Source organism: Dromiciops gliroides, chromosome 2 (assembly GCF_019393635.1).
Source record: "Dromiciops gliroides isolate mDroGli1 chromosome 2, mDroGli1.pri, whole genome shotgun sequence".
In the NCBI taxonomy this organism is placed as follows: domain Eukaryota; kingdom Metazoa; phylum Chordata; class Mammalia; order Microbiotheria; family Microbiotheriidae; genus Dromiciops; species Dromiciops gliroides.
This window is the reverse complement of record NC_057862.1, coordinates 290,422,704-290,444,854: the sequence shown is the minus strand read 5'-3', so window position 1 is coordinate 290,444,854 and position 22,151 is coordinate 290,422,704. Positions and strand designations below refer to the sequence as shown.

The 22,151-nt window shown below is 36.7% G+C and overlaps 1 protein-coding gene across 1 annotated transcript in view; it reads right to left on the bottom strand.

Moving 5' to 3' along the window:
• Window positions 1–22,151, bottom strand: part of PPP1R13B (protein phosphatase 1 regulatory subunit 13B) — a 121,672-nt gene that overhangs the window by 73,553 nt on the left and 25,968 nt on the right. The window contains exon 2 of the mRNA XM_043982279.1: window positions 7,913–8,060. Within this exon, the coding sequence (XP_043838214.1) occupies window positions 7,913–8,060 (148 nt within the window). The remainder of the gene's footprint in view (window positions 1–7,912; window positions 8,061–22,151) is intronic.

The window sequence follows — 22,151 nt, the reverse complement described above, 5'->3', positions numbered from 1 at the left end:
CTCAGACACTTGACACTTACTAGCTGTGTGACCCTGGGTAAGTCAGCTAACCCTCATTGCCCCTGGGCAGGGGGGAAGGAGGGGACACCTAGCTAGAGATATCATTCTCCATTACATACAGGTTCACCAAAGAAAGAAATAGCCAGAAAACAAATGCCCACTATCACTGTCAATCCACTCAATGATGGCATCTGCTATTCCTCACACTGGATACTTGACCTCCCAACCCCAGGCACGTTCTTTGACTTCACACAGATACACCCACACCTAGAAGTCTCTTACCTCATTTATGCCTCCTGACTTTCCTGACTTCCTTCAAATCTTTCAGCTAAAATCCCACCTTTTGTAAGAAACCTTTCCTAAGCTGTGTTTGCATATTACTTTTTACATTAGACTGCAAGTGCCTTGAGAGCAGATAGTCTTTTGCTGTTCTTTATATCCTCAGCCCTTGGCACAGTGCTTAGTAATTGCTCATTGACTAACAGATCTGCCCCAGAATCAGTGGAGAAAGAAGGCTTCATTCTGCTGTTCTCCTCACTCAGATTCCATTTCCAAGTGTTTTCATAGTGTGAGCATCTCTCACTGACAGTGATTCTAAAATCTCCTATTCATCATACTAAATAAAAGTCTACTCATTATGTTTAGGCTGGTAGAGTTCTGACATGGACAGCAATAGCTTGCTCAAAATCGTCTCACTTAAAACAGACTGACTACATCTCTTGATTTCCTTCTTTCTCTTCCCTTCTGGTAAAGGAGGAAGAAACAACAGTTATATAAATGGTTGTGATAATCCTCTAATATAATCACATGTTTATGAAGCCCCTTTAAGACTTTTTCCCTAATTACTTTTCCTTCAGGCAAAGTGTAATCTGTTTTTGTTTTCTTCTATTTGAGCAAAAGTCTTGGGTCTTGGGGCAGCTAGGTGGCACAGAGGATAGATTACTGGCCCTGGAGTTAGGAGTACCTGAGTTCAAATCCGGCCTCAGACACTTGACACTTACTAGCTGTGTGACCCTGGGCAAGTCACTTAACCCCCATTGCCTGACCAAAAAAAACAAACAAAACAAAACAAAAAAAGTCTTGGGTCTTAACCACCTCACTCCTAAATCAATAGCTTAACTGAAAGTTGTAATATATAAAATTTACATTCACTGGTTTTCAAAGTAACTTATCTCTGCTTTACTTCTCTCTGATATATGTTGCCCCTTTCTGACTACAATTGTTTAAGATATTACACTGCACTTTCTGGGCAAATTATGGGACAGTCAAGGGTAATTCTGACTAAAACTTATTTCACTTCTATAATCTACTAATTCCCGCCCCCTCCCTAACTCTAGCAGAGCTAGATACAAGCCCAGCCAGGTCCTCTAACTCCAAACCCAGTACACCAAATCTGCTACATAATATTACCAATATTTTATTAGTATAAAATATCCCATGAAAAATTCAAAAGATGTTCAATTAGTCAAGTAAGATAGTTTTTATTCACTGTTAAACAGCATGTATGGTGCAGTACGTTGGATCTGCAGAAGACCTGGGTCCCATTCCTATCTTAGCCACTTACTACCAGTGTAACCTTGAGACAATTCATCTCTCTAGGCCTATGTAAAAACAAGGAGGCTGGACTAAATGATTTCTAATCTAATCCTTCTATCTTAAATGTATGATCTTATGATTCAAAGGATGATCCTGGAAACTAAAGTGTTATTTTCCTACCTTTAATCTTACCTCCAGTAAACATGAAATAGCATCTCAGACTCAAACTACACATATCAGAGTGGAAAGGTTGGAAGAGGCCAAAAATATCAACTAGCACATACATCATTTGAAAAACAACATTCTGTATAGTCCTAATGTTCCATATAATGTGAACAGGAATTCTGTGAGAAAGGAAATATCACCAATATTTTCTCTCTAAAATATTAATTATGAAATTATATAAAACTGCTGTGGTTGCTATAATTTAATACATGAGCAGCAATTTTTAGATATGAAAATATATTTTCTAAAAATTTCCCCTTTGCCCTCCTCCTTAGTTTGAGTTTAACATATTAAAAAGAATAATAAAAAATGATGAAAAAATTATTCTAAAGCTAAAGTAGTTTGGGAAACACTGACCTAGTGCAAACCCTTCATTTTACAGAGGAAACTGAGCATCAGAGAGGTAAAAATTACTTGCCTAAAGTCACAAAGCTAATCAGTGACAGGCTCAGGATTAGAACTCAGGTGTCCTGAAGCTCAGTTCAGGGAGCTTTCTACTCAGCACAGTGCCTGATACAACATATAGCATTTAAATAATCTCTCTATAAAGAACTGAAACAGTCAATAAAAACATTTGTTAAGTTCCCAAATACAGTGTCTTATGTCTGTTGTACTACAAAAATACATTATTTCTTACCCAATTTATATTTTTACAAAGCACTGATGCATTTTTTTTCAACCAAAATCAATTTTGTGCTCACAGAATATGAAGCTTAATAGTTGGAAGGGACTTAAGCTTGATCTTTATGGCAATCTGAATTTAAAGTCTCTAAAAATAAATTTGAATAGAATATCCTAGATCCTTAGGGTAGGTTTCTGTGTTCATAGTACCCTTCAACTTGCTTTAATCGTTTAAAAATTATCCCCTAAATTTCCAACTACACCACTGTTCTCTGCCTCTTGTGGAAGGCACCTTTTATGGTCAAATTAATTAGAAAATACTTTTATCTTTAAGGTATAATACATTCTATTAAAAATAATGCCAGGGGGCAGCTAGATGGCGCAGTGGTTAAAGCACTGGCCCTGGATTCAGGAGTACCTGAGTTCAAAGCCGGCCTCAGACACTTGACACTTACTAGCTGTGTGACCCTGGGCAAGTCACTTAACCCCCAATTGCCCCGCAAAAATTAAAAAAATAAATAAATAAATAGATAGATAGATAGATAGATAGGTAGATAGATAAATAAATAAATAAAGCCAGGAACTTATTTCCTAAATGTGCAAAGAAGTTCATTTTCTAAAAACTTTTAACTGATGGGAAAAAGAAATGAAAAAAAATTGAGGGCTTGAATATCTAATTTGTACCCAAGGAATAGCATAATCATCTGCTGAATAGATGGGCCTCATAAAAAGGGAACTCATGTAAGTCACTCAAATGTTAACATTTGGCCTATAGTTGGAAAAAAGAAGACTAACAGCAATTTAAATCTTTGATCCTATGAACATGCCCTATAATGATTCGTTTATTTATGAAATACAAAAATATTTCAGGGCTTTTATCTTAGGTTCCATCTATTAAAGTGAGAACAAAAATATATATTTTTTAAATTGACTGAAAGGATTCACCTAACAATAAGAAAGTCATTAACACCTAGCTTCTCTCTTATGGATGACAGCTGTCATTACCGCCCCTCACCCCCAACATTCACTAGCATACTAGCAATAGGCCAATACATACTTTTGGTATTTTAAAGATCTGTAATTGAAACAGTATATGTCCTCTCTGTACCAATACAAGCTACAGATCCTCCTTATTAGACCATTCTCAAAATACTGTAGCCAAAACATCCATTCCCTGGTCACCAACCTGCCAGTGATAAGCCACTTTGGACATCTGGCCCATGTCCAGATTTGAAGCCTTTCAGTTTACCTGTCCACTAACAAAGCCTTCAAGCACACAATAAGGCACTGAAGTAGGGCTTTAGTGGCGATATTTTTATTTTAACAAGTATTAAACAGAACAAATTTATTAGTTCTTCTATCACACAGTTGAATTTTGATCCTTTCTTCAAAGATTAAATATAATATTTATTACACTGTTGTCAGTAAAAGATTTGTTTGTGAAGTTTTATATCTTAATACACAGTCAATATCTGTAAAAATGCCACATGCACCTTAGAAATACATATATGACTATCAATTCCCATTCAATAACTGCCAGAGATCTATATAATCTAACTTTTTAAAAACTGTATTCAACCTTTGTCTAACTCAGAAAACAGCATATTGAGGTCCCCCATAATTATAGTTTAACTGTCTATTTGTCTATGGTATTTCTCAGCAAAATGCAGTTTATCTCTTTTAATTAAGGATATTTTTGCTGTTACCTTATCAAGATTAAATAACTTAATCCCAGAGAACTGGTGGGTCAAAAAAACAAATTATAGAAATGACATGATTTAATATAATGACAATAATGAAAAAACAAAAATTTTTGTGATATAGACAAAATAGTTCAAAGGAGAAAATGTATATATTTCATCAACGAAAGAAAGAACAGATCAACAAACTGGGCACACAACTAAAAAAATGAGAAAACCAATAAATTAAAACTTCCAGTTAAATACCAAAATAGAAACCCTGAAAATCAAAGAAAAGATTAACAAAACTGAATGAACACACACACACACACACACACACACACACACACACACACACGCACGCACGCACAAAAAGACAATAAAAATAGGAACTGGATTCAACAACAACAACGTAGATAAACCATTAGGTAATCTAACTAAAGAGGAAAACAAAATTACCAGTATCAAAAATGAAATGGGGAGTACACAACAAATTAAAGAGGATATTATTATAAATTATTTTGATCAATTATTTGGCAATAACACCAATAACCAAAATAGATATTTAAAAAAAATATAAAAATACTCAGATTAAGAGATCAAGAAATAAAGACTTTAAACCCAATCTCAGAAAAGAAACTGAACAAAACACAGATAAACTGACCAAAAAATAAATTGGGGAACCAGAAGAATTCACAAGCAAATTTTAAAATGATTCAAAGAACAACTAATTCCAATATTAGATAAACTATTTGAAAAATAGCCCCAATAAAAGGATTGCAGGGGGAATCCTATCAAACCCCTAGAATACAAATATGGCCTTGGAACTTAACTAGGAAGAGTTCAAACATAGAATAGACTAATAGCTCTAAAGAACACTGATGCAAAAATTGTAAATGAAATATTAACAAATAAGCCACCACAACATATCACAAAGAAAATACTACAAATGAAGTTTTGTTTTAATAGTAGGAAAACTATAAATGTAATTAACCAAGTTAATAATGACAAAAAAGTTTATATAGAAACCCCCCAAAAAAGCTTGACAAAATACAATAGAACCATTTCTATTAAAACAACAGAAAACATAGTAATAAATGAACCTTTCCTCAAAGATACACATTTATATTTAAAACCAAGATCCAGCACTATGTAAAATAGTAATATAAACTAGAACCCTTTATCAAGATCAAGGTTGGTTACCACTTCTATTTAATACAACCCTAAAAATGTCACTTTTAGCAATAAGAAAAAGAAAGAAAATAAGCATAGGGAAAGGAAAAATAAAATGACTGTTTTTTTGAAGATGACATCATGTTGTACTGAGAGAACCCTAGACAGTCAAACGAAAAAGTAATTACTTCAGTAAAGATGCAGGAGATAAAATAAATCAGTAATGTGCTGGAGCTAGCCTCCTGCTGGACAGTTAATTGTTAAATTTTTAGTGTCTTATACCATGGACATCTGTGAACACTACAAATCAGGGATGAATTTATTGTTTTATTTATCATTTTGACAGTAAAGTAATGGAAAAAATGTTAAGAATGCAGATTAAAATAAGTGTGTCCTGCATCCATTTTTTTCCCCGAGAGACAGTTGTTAAACACAGGACTAAAATAAATCTACATAAATCAACAGCATTGCTATATATTATCACTATGATCCAGCAGGAAGAGATAGAGAAAATCTATTTAAAACAACTATAGAATATACATTTGGGAGTCTACATACCAAGATACATTAGGACTATAGGAATACAATTTTAAAATATTGTTTTCAGGAAATAAAGACAGATCTAAATAGTTGGGAAAATATTAACTGTTCATGGATAGGCTAAGACAATATGATTAAAACCATAATACTGCTCAAATTAATTTACTCATTTAATTCAAATCAACAGGCATTTTTAAGCACCTATTAGCATTGAGGATACAAAGAAAGGTGAGAGACAACATTAAAACAAATATGTACAAATGACACAAGCAGGATAAATGGGAGATAATTCAATGGGAAGGGCACCAGCATTAAGGAGGACCAGGAAAGATTTCTTGAAGGTGAGATTTTAGTCGAAACCTGAAGGAAATCAGGTAAATCAGGAAGTAGAAATAATGAGGGAGAGAATTCCAGGCATTGAAAACAGCCACTGAAAATGCATGCAATCTGGATATGGAGGATATTCTTCCAGGACAGAAAGGAAGCCAGTATCATTGGATTGTAGAGTATAGAAGGGATTAAGGTCTAAGAAAGTCAAAAAAGTAAGAACGTACCAAATAATATAGTGCTTTAAAACCCAAATGAAGCATTTTATAATTGATCCTGAAAATTAAAATAAGGTACCTCTCGAGTTTACTAAATTCAGGGGAAGCCGGGAGGCAGAGGGGAGGTATTGTTCATTCATTTCAGTCATGTCCAACTCTTTGTGACCCCATTTGGGGTTTTCTTGGCAGATACACTAGAGTGGTCCACCATTTTCATCACCAGCTCATTTTCCAGGTGAAGAAACTGAGGCAAAAAGGGTTAAGTCACTTGCCCAGGGTCACACAGCAAGTAAGTGTCTGAGGCCAGATTTGAACTCAAGAAGATGAGTCTTCCTGATTTCAAGCCCAGTGCTCTATCCACTGGGCCACTTAGCTACCCCAAAATGGGAGGGAAAAAGAAACATGTTCAAAATTGCACTTTAGGAGGTTGAGTCTGACAGTGGAGCGAAGGATGGAGTGAAGAAAAACTTGAAGCAGGACACCAACCAGCTAGGCAACAGTCCAGGTGTGGGGTAGTGAGGGCCAGCACCAGGATAACAGTATCAGAGGAAAGAGAGGGGCATATGCAAGAAAAGCTATAAAGGTAAAATCAACACGCCTTGGCAATAGAGTGCACTGGGATTGGGGAAAAGGAGTGACAGACTAAGGAGTAAAGGGTGACACTGAAGTTGAGAGTCTAGGTAACAGGGAGGATGGTGGTACTCTCAACAACAATAAGCAAGTTAGGAAGAAGGGAAAGTTTGGGGGGAGAATGGAAAGATCATAACCACTTTTGAACATGTTGAGTTCAAGATGTCCAAGAGGCAGCTGGATATGTGAGAATGGAGAGGCTAATAATGCTGGAGAAGTAGATCTGACAATCATCAGCACTGAGGTCATAAATGAATCCATGGAAGTTGACAAGATTACCAAGGGAAATAGTATAGAGCAACAAGAGAAGAGGGCCAAGACAGAGCCTTGGGGGGGCACCCACAACTAATAGGCCTAACAGTTTTTAAAGAATACTCCAAATCACTAATAAAGAAATGCTAATGTGAGGTTACACTTGACACTTAGAAAACTGCCAAAGTTAACAATAAAAGAAAAATGATAGATGTTGGAAAGGCTAAGGGAAAACAAATATTAGTATACTTTGAGTAGAGCTGCATTCAGACATTTGGGAAAGCAATTTGGAACTATGCCCAAAAGGCACGAATTACTGTTCTAGACCCTTTAATCCAGCAACATGACTACTAGGCCTGTATCCCAAGGAGACCAAAGAAAGAGGAATTGGATATGTGTGTACAAAAATGTTTAGAGCAGCTCTTTTTGTGGGTGGCAAATTACTAGAAACTAAGGATGTGCCCATAATTTGGGGAATAGCTGAACAAATTATGAATCCAGAAGGCCAATGATGAAGAATACTGCCCAGCTTCTAACAGAGACTATGCAGAATTTGTGCATATGGTCAATGTGAAAATATATTTTGTTTAACTATGCTTATTTGTTACAGAGATTTTTCCCCCCACTGGATGATAGGTAAGGTTAAAAAAATTAATGAAATACCTAATTATTTTAAATACTTTTTAAAATAAATAAAAATGTCCTACATACCATTTCCCCGCCAAACCTCTGCCAAATGACAGCTTCCTTCTCCAGGTTCTTTGCAAAATTCCACAACATCTCGACATGTTGTTTCAGGTGTGATTGGAACTTCTGTCAAAATCTGTTCATTGTTGCTCAGGAACACCGTTAATATCATCTGCAAGAAAAAATGTTCAATTGAAATGCCTATTTTCTAAAAGAAACTTGAAGATCATGCAGAAGTCACTCTGGAGGATATTAGTAATTAAAAATTAACCTTCAAGAACAGCAACATTGATTAAACACTTATGGGTCAGGCACTGGGTACAAAGAGAGGCAAAAGATAGTACCTGACCTCAAAGAGCTTACAATCTCATGGGGGAGACAAAATGCAAAAAATATATATAAAAGCAAGCTTTATACAGGATAAAAAGAAAATTACTAAAGAGAGAAGGCACTAGAATTAAGATGGGTTGGGTAAGGCTTCCAGTAAAAGGTGGGATTTTAGTTGGGACTTAAATGAAGCCAAGGAGGGTAGAAGTTAGAGCCAAAGAGAGAGAGCATTCCAGGCATGGGGAACAGCTGAGAGATGGAGTGCTACTGGATCAAAGAGTATCCATGGGACAGTAAGGTATAAGAAGACTGAAAAGGAAGGAGGGGGCTAGGTTTTGAAGGACCTTGAATACCAAACAGAACCTTTTGTATATGATCCAGGAACCAACAGGAAGCCATTGGAATTTATTGAAAGGAGGGTGGGAGGAGACAAGATGAGACCTGTTTTCAAAGAAAATCACTTTAGTGGCTGAATGGAGAATGGATTGTAGTGGCAGGCAGACCCATGAGTAGGCTATGGCAATAGCCCAGAGTGAGGTGATAAGGATCTGCACCAGAGTGGTGGCAGTATCAGAGGAGAGAAGGAGGCATAAGCAAAAGATGCTACAAAGGTGAAATCACACTTGGCAACAGCCCGGATAAGAGAGGTGAGAGATAGTGAGGAATTCAGAATGATTCCTAGACTGTGAGCCTGAGGGACTGGAAGGGTTGTCTTGCCCTCTAGAGTTTTGGGGAAAGATAATGAAGTTTGGGATTTATTGAGTTTAAGATGTCTACTGTACAACTAGTTCAAGACATCTGAAAGATACTTGGAGTTACACAACTGAAGGTCAGCAGAGAGAGACTTTTATTTTCCACATATACCAGTTGCTAAATCTTGTTTCTAACTCCACAACATTTTTCTCTACTCACACAGACAACAACCTTAGTTCAAACCCTCAGCATCTCTCAATTCAGATTACTGCAACAGTCTTCTAACTGGCCTCCCTGGCTCAAATCTCTCCCAACTTCAAATGCCTGTCCACTCCTCATTACCTAATAGTTATTACGTATACATTTTGTATTTACATATCTCTATACATGTTGTCTTTACCTAATATATTGAAAATTGTTTCCATTCCCCAACAGATAAATGTTCAGAGGACACAGTTTTCAAAGGAAAAAATGCAAGCTATTGAATCACTATTAGAGAAATGCCAATTAGAGCAAATCTGAGGTTCCGTCTCACATATTTGAATTTATAAAGAACTGTCAAGTGGAAGACAGGATAAGTGAATAGACATTATAGGGCAGCAAATTTTAATTCGATACGGAAAAAAAGATCCAAAAATGACGTAGACTACCAAAAGGGGAGGGAAGAAGCAAAGAGGATAATGGATTCCTGTTACTATAACTACTTTGGGGATAAGCTGTCAACAGGATTCATGCTCTGGGAAAGGATTGCATCCTCCATGACCTATAAGCCCTTTTAACTCTGCAATTCTATAGTACTATAATGTAACTAGTCATATAGTTGGAGGCCACCTTGCTGAAAACACCAAAATAAGTAATTTACACCAAAAGGGAGCGGAGTCTATCAGTAATTTCTCTTTTAAGAATAAAAGCAGTTAGGGGGCAGCTAGGTGGCTCAGTGGCTAAAGCACCAGCCCTGGATTCAGGAGGACCTGAGTTCAAATCTGCCCTCAGACATTTGACACTTACTAGCTGTGTGACCCTGGGCAAGTCACTTAACCCCCATTGCCCCGCAAAAAAAAAAAAAAAAAGAATAAAAGCAGTTTGGAAATCTAAAGATTAAACAGTTAATCAAGGTGAAAAGGAAAATAACTACTAAATGCTGTCACTGTGAAGAAATACATACCTAAACTGACCAGAGTGATTACTTAAGATCATCCATTCTCTTGCAGAAGCTACTGAATCCCAATTATATGGATTTAAAAGTTGGTTTTAGGATTTGTTGTATTTATTGAATAAAGTTTTATGTTTCTTTTTAGTTTAAAAAGTGAGTTGACCATTTTCTATTTCTCTCTTTAAAAAACCAAACTAGCTTTCCTTTTCATCTGCATATTGCCCTCAAATTAATGTTTAGGTGGGCCAGTGGCTTTCCACTTGTGTGCTAGAAACTTACTTACATTTGAGCAAAAAGACAAGATAAGAAAGCCTGAGCAAACAGGTTAATCAGGAAAAACAGCTGACTGCTATTTTTCTTTCCTTACCAAGAAGGTCAGTCTTGTCTATTACATATGCAATTTGCTTTGCCCTAAATTTAGGGAGTTTGAATTGATAAAACATGGCTAGAAAAAGAATTAACTCACCCTACAAAATTTCCATTTCATTAAAGAGTTAACCTTGAAATCAGTCCAGTTTTTGTTCATTCAAAAATATATTTAATTTTCCCTGAGTAACAAAAAGGCAAAGGATAAAAAGAAATATAGAGAACTTCAGTGCACCATAAATAGTCTTTGGCCCCTCCCTACCATCTTCCCCTCCACCTCAAAAAATATAATGCCACTATGAAAAGAGAGAAGACTAACAACAGTAACTCAGAAAATAGTTCTAATTTTGTTAACACAAAGTAGGTGCATCCAGGTGTATAAAAAAGATTTAACTCAATTCAATTCAACCAAAATTTTATAGCACCTTCTAGGTAGCAGGTACCATGCTAGGCACTAGGGAAACAAAGACAAATTAAAAAACAGACCCTGACTTCAAAGAACTTACATCATACAGGAGTATATAACATTTACACAGATGAATACAAGATAATATGAAGAAATTAATATAACTAGGGGATCAGGAAAAGCACAGGAGTGGCACCTGGGATTGGCCTTGAAGAAAACTAAAGAACTGCTTCAAAGGTAAAGAAAGAGCATTTTAGGTCTGGGGACAGGCCTGTGCAGAGAAGGCACAGGAGCCAAAGATGGAAGGCTGAGTTCAGGCAACAGCGAGTAGTTCAGTTTGGAAGAAGATATAACATGTGAAGGGAAGCCAAATATGACATAAAGCAGTAAATATAAGGTGAAATGTGTACTTTTGCTCCAGGATTGATAATGAACATCTCCCTTCTCTCTGCAGAGAGGCCACAGAAATACAGGTATGGAATGAAGCATATGCTACCAGGCATGGGTCAACTTTCCAGTTTGTTCTACTTAACTGGACTTCTGCGACCAAGGAAGGTTCTATCTAAGGAGGACTAATTGGGAAGAGTTGGGGGGGGGGGAGAAGAGTTGGTAGGATCCACATTACAAAGGACTTTCAATGCCAATCTGAAGGGTTTGTATTTCATTCTAGAGGCAACAGAAAGGCACAGAAGTTTCTTGAACAAGATAATGGCATAGTCAAAGCTGTGCTTCGGGAAGCTGACAACTGGGAAGAAAACAAATAAAAGACTGGAATCAGAAAGACATAGTACAACAAAGATCATTGATTATATGAAATTTACAAGTTTTTGAACAAATAAAACTAATGTAACCAAGATTACAGAAAACTGGGGGGAAAATTTTGAAACAAGTATCTCTGAAATGAAAAAGACTTCATTTCTCAAGTATATTGAGAACTGAGTCAAACTTAGAAAAACACAAATCATTCCCCAATTGATAAATGGTCAAAGGATATGAACAGTCAGTTTTCAGACAAAGAAATCAAAGCTATCTACAATCACATGAAAAAATGCTCTAGATCACTATTGATCAGAGAAATGCAAATTAAACTATCAGAGTGGCAAATATAACAAAAACAGAAAATATTTGATGTTGGAGGGGATGTGGGAAAGCTGGGACACTAATCCACTGTTGGTGGAGTTGTGAAAAGATCCAAACATTCTGGTGAGCAATTTGGAACTACGCCCAAAGGGCTATAGAACTGCGCATACCCTTTGATCCAACAATATCACTGCTAGGTTTATATCCCAAAGCCATCCCCCCAAAAGAGAAAAAGACCTATTTGTACAAAAATATTTACATGAGCCCTTTTTGTGGTGGCTAAGAATTGGAAATCAAAGGAAGGCCCATCAATTGGAGGATGGCTAAACAAGCTATGGTATATGATTGAAACAGGATATTATTGTGCTATAAGAAATGACAAGCAGGATGATTTCAGAAAGGCCTGGAAAGACTTGTATGAACTGATATATAGTGAAGTGAGCAGAACCAAGAAAACACTGTGCCCAGAGACAGCAATATTGTTTGATGAAGAACTGTGAATGACAACTATTCTCAGCAATACAATGATCCAAGACATTCCCTAGGGACTAATGATGAAACATACTATCCATCTCCAAAGAAAGAACTGATATTGATTGAACAGACTGAAGCATGCTATTTTTCACTTTCATTTTTTTCTTTTAACTTTTCTTGTACAAAATGACCAATATGGTAACGTTTTACATAATTGCACATGTATAACCCATATCTGATTGCTTACCACTTCAGGAAATAGGATGGGGAGGGAGGCGAGGGATAAAATTTGGAACCCAAAACTATAAATAAAAATGTTTATAAAAGAAAGACATACTATGTATGGCACTATTGCCGAAGTCCATGAAAGGGCTTTCTGTCCGACATCTTACCCTGGAGGTGGCAGCAGCAGGACTTCCTGGAGCCTCACCTTGCAGCCCAAGAACAATAATAAGAAGAAAGATGCCGGCAAGTCAGCCAAGAAGGACAAAGACCCCATGAACAAGTCTGGGGGCAAAGAAGTGGTCCAAGGGAAAAGTTCGAGACAAGTTCAACAATCTGGTTCTGTTTGACAAAGTATGACAAACTCTGCAAAGAGGTTTCCAACTATAAACTTATCACCCCTGCAGAAGTCTGAGAAAGAGTGAAGATTCAGGGTTCTCCGGCCCAGGCAGCCCTCCAGGAACTGCTTAGTAAAAGTCTGATTAAGCTAGTTTCCAAACACAGAGCACAAGTGATATATACTATGAACACCAAGGGTGGAGAAGCTCCTGCTGCTGAAGATGCATGAAATGGTTCAACATTTTCAAAAATAAACTTATTGAAGAAAAAAAAAGTCCATGAAAGGTAATGAAAGCCTGAACTAAGGTGGCCAGCTATGTGAGTGGAGAGATGCAGCAGGACTAAGGAAGTAGAACTCACAAGCTTTGGCAACTGATTTGGTTTGGGAGTCTGGGAGAGAGGCAGGAGAAGAAAGGATGGTTCCATGATTACAAGAGAAATTAAAACTAGATACCTAGATTTGGGAGTCATCTGAATAGAGATGACAACTGAATCTGTAAGAGTTAATGAATCACAAGCAGAGTGGGAATGCAGAGAAGAGGTTCTAAGAGAGAACCTTAGGGAGAGACCCATGGTTAGAGGCAAGTCATTGACTATGATCCAGCAAAAGAGCCTGAGGAGCAATTTGACTGGTAGGAGGAAAAAAAAGGGTCAGAAATGCCATGAAGACTGAGGAATAACAGAGTAACCAGGAAGAGGAAATAATCAAGTGTCAAAGCTGAAGAAAAGTTGAGGAGAAAAACTGAAGGAGAAAAAAAATCCACCAGATTTTTAAAAGATCAGCAGTGCATGTCCCTAAGGAAGAGAAAAAATTGCAACCCCTCTCCACTCTTCGAAGAAGTGAAAGATTATGGATACAGAACAATGCATGCATATCCTATCAGTAGATTAGTTTTGCTGAACTGCCTTTTCCCCTTTTCTTATTCTTTCTTTGTTATAAGGGATAACTCACGTGGTAGGGGAAGTGGTGACAAGACATAAATATAGAAAAAACAATATAAAAACCTAATTTTTTTTAATTTAAGAGAAAGAAATCATTCATAACTTTAGAAGGGAACCAATGGAGTTGGAAGCTGACTGCACCAGACTGATTAGTAAATAAGAGATGGGAAGCAGAATCAATGAGCATAAACTGCTTTCCTCTGTTTGGCTTTCAAACATAAAAATAAAAATGTGGGCAACAGCATGAGTAATTTTTTGACAAGGAAAAAAATCAGAACAAGATCTATGTGGCTTCTGAACAGGTAACATCCAAACTGTGATACTTTTACAGGTAAGAACTCATCTAACCACTACTAAGAAGCAGAACGTTTAGAAGCATTTCCACAATACCAAGGATTGTTGTTTTTTCAACCAACACAGAGCAGCCTCTGTCTTAGTAGTTACTTGATCTGTCACCTGACAGCCACACTATTGTGTACAAGTAAACCAACAAGACATTATGTGAAGAAAAACCTGCATATTGTGTGACAGTTTATACAGTTACAATTTGTATCACCTTTGCTCAACTTTGGAGCAATTCAGGAAAAACAACAAAATTAGCCTTTTAAAAATCAACAAGACTGGACTACTTTCTTAAAATCCTAGTAAACATTCAGCTTCTCTTTCTAAACACAGTACAATAATAGTTTGTCTTTTTCCAAAACTAGACTCTAACACACATATTTTAATAGTATTTTTCAAGTACAAAGAGTACAGACCTGTTACTTTTGTTTTTATTTTCAACATTCATTTTTCAAAAATTGAAATCTAAATACTTGCCCTCCCTTGGACCCCTCACCCATCCACTGAAGGCAAGCAATATAATAACAAGTATACATGTGAGATGATGCAAAACATATCCATAACAGTAGGGGAGGGGAGGGAAAAAAGTACATCTGGGTCTGCACTCAAGAGTTCATGGCGGGGGGGAGAAGAAGAGCTAGGTGGCTCAGTGGATAGAGCACCAGCTCTGGATTCAGGAGGACCTGAGTTCAAATTTGGCCTCAGACACTTAACACTTACTAGCTGTGTGACCCTGGGCAAGTCACTTAACCCCAATTGCCTCACCAAAAAAAGAAAAAGGCTCCATTTATTCCTATGCTGTATGGTGTTTTTAAGAGAAATGTGTGTTGTATTTTGTCAAACGCTTTTTCTGAATCTATTAATATGGTCATATGATTTTGTTGGTTTTTTTTGTTATTGATATAGTCAATTATCGTTCTATTTTTCCTAATATTGAACTAGCCCTCCATTCCCGGTATATAAATCCCACCTGGTCATAATGTATGATCCATGTGATATACTGCTGTAATCTCTTTTCTAATATTTTACATAAATTTTTTGTATCAATATGCATTAGGGAAATTGGCCTATAATTTACTGCTTTTATTCTCCCTGGTTTAAATATAAAAATCCTATTTGTGTCATAAAAGAAATTTGTTAGGACTCCTCTTTAGCTATTTTTTCAAATAGTTTGTATAGTATTAGGATAATTGTTCCTTAAATGTTTGGTAGAATTCACTTGTAAATCCATCTGATCCTGGAATTTTTTTTCTTAGGGAGCTCACTGATGGCTTATTGAAGTTCTTTTTCTAAGATAGGGTTATTTAAGTATTCTATGTTTTCTTCTGTTAATCTGGGCAATTAATAATTTTGTAAATTATCATCAATTTCACTTAGATTGTCAGTTTTATTAGCATATAATTGGGCAAAATAAATCCTAATAATTGCTTTAATTTCATCTTCATTAGTAGTGCATTTATCCTTTATAGTTTTGTGACTAAAAAAAGAAACCAAATTACTAATAAAATTAACCAATGATTTATCCTTTTTTTAACTTTCATTAAACCAGCTCCTGGTTTTATTTATTACTTCAATAGGTTTGGTTTGAGGGGTTTTTTTTACTTTCAATTTTATTATTTTCTTTAATTTTCAGAATTTCCATTTTGGTATTTAATTGGGGATTTTAAATTTTTTTCTAGTTTTGTTAGTTTCATGCCCAGTTTGTTGATCTGCTCTCTCTCCCTAAGGACTGCTTTGGCTGCATCCCACAAATTTTGGCATGTTGTCTCATTGTTGTCATTATTGTTTTTAATCTGTTTCCATTGCCCTTTATTATTGAAATTTTTTTGCATTATGGTCTAAAAAGAGTACATTTAGCATTTCTGCTTTTATAGATTTGGTTGTGAGGTTTTTATGACCTAATATGCAGTCAATTTTTGCAAAGGTACCATGTACAACTGAGAAAAGGTATATTTCTTCTACTTCCATTCAATTTTCTCCATAAGTCTATCATATATCTAATTTTGCTAAAGTTTTATTCATTTCCTTACTTTTCTCTTTCTAACTAATGCAGAAATATGTTTAATGTGATTGCACATATATAACCTATATCAGAAGAGGAAGAGGAAGAAGAGGAAGAGGAAGAAGAAGAGGAAGAGGAGGAAGAGGAAGAGGAAGAGGAGGAAGAAGAAGAGAATCCATCATTGAACTTCCATGTGCCCTTGGCCAAGTGATAGCCCCTCTGGGATTCATTCACCTCATCTGTAAAATGTAGGAGTGGCCTTGATAGTTTCTAAAGCCCTTTCAAGCTCATAGATCTTGTTAAATGAGTAAATGAAACCTGAAGAATTTTTTTAAAAATAGAATATGGGGCAGTTAGATGGTGCAGTGGATAGAGCACCGGTCCTGGAGTCAGGAGTACTTGAGTTCAAATCCGGCCTCAGACACTTAACACTTACTAGCTGTGTGACCCTGAGCAAGTCACTTAACCCCAATTGCCAGAAAGAAAGAAAGGACGGAAGGAAGGACGGAAGGAAGGACGGAAGGAAGGACGGAAGGAAGGACGGAAGGACGGAAGAAAGAAAGAAAGAAAGAAAGAAAGAAAGAAAGAAAGAAAGAAAGAAAGAAAGAAAGAAAGAAAGAAAGAAAGAAAGAAAGAAAGAAAGAAAGAAAGAAAGAAAGAAAGAAAGAAAGAAAGAAAGAAAGAAAGAAAGAAAGAAAGAAAGAAAGAAAGAAAGAAAGAAAGAAAAAGAAAGAAAGAAAGAAAGAAAGAAAGAAAGAAAGAAAGAAAGAAAGAAAGAAAGAAAGGAAAGAAAAGAATATGGCTGTTATACAGTTTGGTGCATGTTATGTACTGATATTATTTCTTTGTCAATGGTACCTTTCAGCAAGATATAGTTTTCCTGCTTATCTCTTATAATTGTCTTTCCTTAACTTTGCTTTCTCTAAGATAATGATTGCTACTCCTGCTTTTTACTTCAGTTAAAGCACAGCAGATTCTTCTCCAGCCTCTTATTTTAGCTCTGTGTGTGTCCTTCTGTTTTAAGTATTTTTTATAAACAACATATTGTTGGGTTCTGGTTTCTAATCCACTCTGCTATCCCCTTCTGTTATATGGGTGAGTTCACCATTCACATTGTTGTTACTAACTGCATTTCCCTCCATCCTATTTTCTTATCTTTATCCTTCTTTCTCTTTTTTTTTACTGTTTCTCCTCAAATCTGTTTTGCTTCTGACCACTGCCTCTTTTAATCCGTCCTCCTTTTTATCACCTCCTCCCTTTCTTTTATCCCTTTCCCTTCCTATTTCCCTGTCTATTATAACTTAGACTTTTATACCCAACTGAGTGTATGTATATATGTGTGTGTATACATATTTTTTCCTCTTTGAACCAATTCTGCTGAGTGAGGTTCAAGTACTGCCCACCACCGTAATTTCCTCTCCACTATAAAAACTCTCCTTTCCACACCTCTTTTATGCAAGATAACTTCACCCATTCTTTCTCTCCCTTCCCCCTTCTCCCAGAATATTTTTCTCACCCATCCATTTTTTAGAATCATCCCAACATAACTAATTTGCAATCCCTCTCTCTTTGTAGAATCCTTCTAACTGACCTAATAATGATAAAATTCCATATAGGAATATAAAGAGTTTAAGCTTTTTGAGTCCCTTATAAATTTCTCTTTCATGTTTATCTTTTTATGCTTCACTTAAGTATTGTATTTGAAAGTCAAATATTCTATTTATCTCTGGTGTTTTCATCAGGAATACTTAAAAGTCTTCTATTTCATTAAATTCCACCCCCCCCCCCTTAAGTTATACTCAGTTTTGCTAGGCAGGTTATTTTTGGTTCCTGTAAGAACTAATCTTCACTTCTTTGCCATCAAGGATATTATATTCTAAGCCCTCTGCTCCTTTAATCTTGTGTGATCTTGACTGTGGCTCCATAGTATTTGAATGGTTTCTTTCTGCCTGCTTGAAGAATTTTCTCTTTGAGAGGAACTCTGAAATTTGGCTATATTATTCCTGGGAGTTTTCATTTTGGAATTGGAGTGATTGGTGGATTCTTTCGGTTTCAATTGTACCCTCCAGTTCAAGGATATTAAGGCAGTTTTCCTTTATGGTTACTTGAAATATGACATCTAGACTCTTTCTTTGATCATGGCTTTCAGGTAATCCAATAATTCTTAAATTCTCTCTCCTCTATTTTCCAGGTCAGTTGTTTTCCCAATGAGCTATTTCACATTTTCTTCTTTTTTTTTTCCCCATTCTTTTGACTTTTATTGTTTGTCAATGTCTCATGGAGTCATTAGTTTCTACTTGCTCACTTGTAATTTTTGAGGAATTATTTTCTTCTGTGGTAAAAAGTGTCCTATCAGTTGGTTAGTGAATGTGGTAAAAAGTACGTCAGTTTTTGAAGGACCACCCTTTCGGGGTGGAGACCAACGGCTGTGCATGGGCTATGCACGCCAGCCCGGCTGCTAAGCACTCCACTTCCGGGGTGTGAGCTTAAAAGGCAAGGAGAGAACGGAAGTGAGATCTCTCTTTCCTGCTCTCCTGGTCCGAGGACTGGTGCGGCACACAGACAGACGCTGACTGGAGTTGGACGTGGCCCGGCTCGCCGTTAGCAGCACGTGCTTGACTTGGCTCTCTCTCCCCCCAAAGGTGGCCTTGGGCTTTTGGTGAGTTTTATACGGAATATAGACTAAGCTTAGACTTAAGACGATTTGTATTATGTTTCTACTTTCCTATCCCTCTAATCAACATCACCTTGTAACTACCAAACAATAAAAGCTCTAACTAGAGACCAGAGGCTTCTTCCATTTACTAGTCTGGGAGATAAATTAAGGGAAAGGTTAAAGAGGGGAGATTAATGCTCTAGTATCCAATTTTAAATCTCACACTTCCATGAGTTTTTGTACATCTTTTACTATTTGGCCAAGTCTTTTCTTGCATGGCTCTCATTTCTTTAGCCAATTTTTCCTCCATAGCAATTCAGTTTTCTGGCATGGTTCTGGTATACCATCCAGGTTTCACAAGCATACAGCAATGAAGTTAGCACCACAGTTCTGTAGACCTTAAGTTTGGTAGGCGGCCTAATACCTCTTCTCTCCCAGATTTTCCTTTGGAGCCTCCCAAATACTGAGCTAGCTCTGGCAATGCATGTATCAACCTCATTTGTATGGCGTCAACTGAAATAAAATGAGTAAGCAGAACCAGGGTTATAATATATACAATATTAACAGCAACACTGTAAAGACAAACAATTTTGAAAGACTTTATAACTGATTGATGTAATGAGCACCCATGTAATCCAGAGAACCTGATGATTGTACCTATCTCATGAGATGGATGATAAACTCAAGGTAGAGAAAGAGACATACATTTTTTTGTACAAGGCCACAATGTTTATTTGTTACAAGGATTTAGCTTTTTGAAGGTACTAACAATACTGATGCAAAAAAGGGGGTGATGAAAGTTTCTTGTAGTGCACAACAGAGAAAAAGAATGAAATTTAAAAGGAAGCACAGATTGGGGGCAGCTAGGTGGCACAGTGGATAAAGCACAGGCCTTGGATTCAGGAGGACCTGAGTTCAAATCCGACCTCAGACACTTGACACTTACTAGCTGTGTGACCCTGGGCAAGTCACTTATCCCCCACTGCCCCACCAAAAAAAAAAATTAAAAAAAAAAAAAAAAGGAAGCGCAGACAAGCAGGACAATTTAAAAGTAATGTGTGGAATGTATTACATACTTTAAAAATATGAAATGGAGATTCTTTCACATAAAAATGCTTTCTCTGGAGTTTACATACAAAATAAAAGAAGGAAAAAATTATCCCTAGAAGCCAGCAGGAGTTCATCATGAAGAGGTCACAACAAACTAACTTTGTTTTCTTTTCTGTCAGTTACTAAACCAAGAGATCAGGGGAATTTCATAGAACTAAACTTCAGCAAGGCATTTAATTTAAGTCTCTCATGATTTTGCTATGGTAAAATGGAGAAGTGTGAGACAGAGCAGGGGCCAAATCCAGGGCCTGCTTTTATGCAGCCAGCAAGCTAAGAATGGTTTTTAACATTTTAAAATAAAACCATTCTAAGCTCATGGGTTGTACAAAAGCCAGTGGTGCATCTGATCCCAGTGGGCCACAGTCTGCTGACCCTCAATAGAGGATAGTACAGTAGGGTGGATGCAGAACTGGTTACAAACCCCAATTGTAGTCATAAATGTACTGCCAAGCTGGAGGGGTCTCAGATGAAATGCTGCTAATCAACATTTTCTCAGGGACTTATAAAGGCACAGATGGTATACTTGGACAAGGCAAGAAGCTGAGAACAGCAAACAAGTTGGACCATAGACAGAATTAGAATTCAAAAGATCCTGAAAGGCTAATAATGGGCTGAATCCATAAGATTTAAGTTTAATAAATATGAAGTTATACACTTGAGCTAAAAAACAACAAAAAAACAACAAAAAACCACTACCACTGTTTTGCAGTGGCTAGATACTTTCCATGAACCTCTAAAGAAAAAAAAAATCTATGTAAGTAGCATGATAGAGTGGTCAAAGCATTGGATTAGTATAATTCTTTTGGTGCTCAGTAGCTATACCCACATATTATAAACTACTCTGGTGGTTTCTAGGTTTCCTTTTCTCTGATCTGTCTTCCTCACCCTATTCTCCAATAAACAGAGACTGGTGGGGGCGGCTAGATAGCACAGTGGATAAAGCACCGGCCCTGGATTCAGGAGGACCTGAGTTCAAATCTGGCCTCAGACACTTGACACTTACTAGCTGTGTGACCCTGGGCAAGTTGCTTAACCCCCATTGCCCCACAAAACAAAACAAAACACAAAAAAAAGAGAGACTGTTTCGATTCTGGGAAAGTATTCAAACCAGGGCATGCTTATTTTTGATTCTGCTTTAATCCAACCCAACCCCAGATTATCCTCAATTCAATCCTGGGAGGCTATCTAGGGTGATTTTGCTTTAATCCAACCCTACCCCAGATTATCCTCAATTCACTCCTAGAAATCTATGTGGATCTGAGGAAAAACTCAGGGACTTTCTGACATTAGGGATGTCTCACTCAACCCCTGGACCTCATTTCTCCTCCAACATAGACACATTTCTGTTAGCAATTAGCATATCAGATCATACATGTTTTGCTAGGCAAATAAAAAACTCTATTTGTACTTTTTTTGAGGGATGGGGAAACCTGTTTGCCCCAGAGGAAAGAGAGCTAGTCAAATTTTTAAGTTCTTTGTGGGCTCAAGGGTAGACTGAATGCATAGCCTACAATCCTCATTTTTAAAAAGTTTCATATCTTTAGTGCAAAGCATTAAATTCTGATATAAGACTTTCAGTGAATATCTTACTAAATTCAGGTACTTCTATAATTGCAGATGTTTCCTTTTAGTTTATTTATCTATAAAATGGCAACATTATACTAACTACATCTCAAAGTGTTAGTGAGGTAAATAAAACACTTTGCAAACCTTAAAGCATTATATAAATGTGAGTTAAGTCAACCAGCATTTATTAAGCACCGAATAATAATAGCTAGCATTTATATAGCTACACAAAGCACTTTACAAATATTATCTCATTTTATCCTCACAACAACCATAGGAGATAGGTGCTATGATTATGCCTTATTTATTTATTTGTTTGTTTGTTTGTCTGTTTGTTTATTTAGTGAGGCAATTGATGTTAAGTGACTTGCCCAGGGTCACATAGCTAGTAAGTGTTAAGTGTCTGAGGCCGGATTTGAACTCAGGTACTCCTGACTCCAGGGCCGGTGCTCTATCCACTGTACCACCCAGCTGCCCCGATTATGCCCTTTTGACAGATGAGGAAACTGAAGTCAAGGTTAACTGACTCATCCTGAGTCACATCTCAGGGTGCTACACACTACTATTGAATGGTTGCCTCTCAAA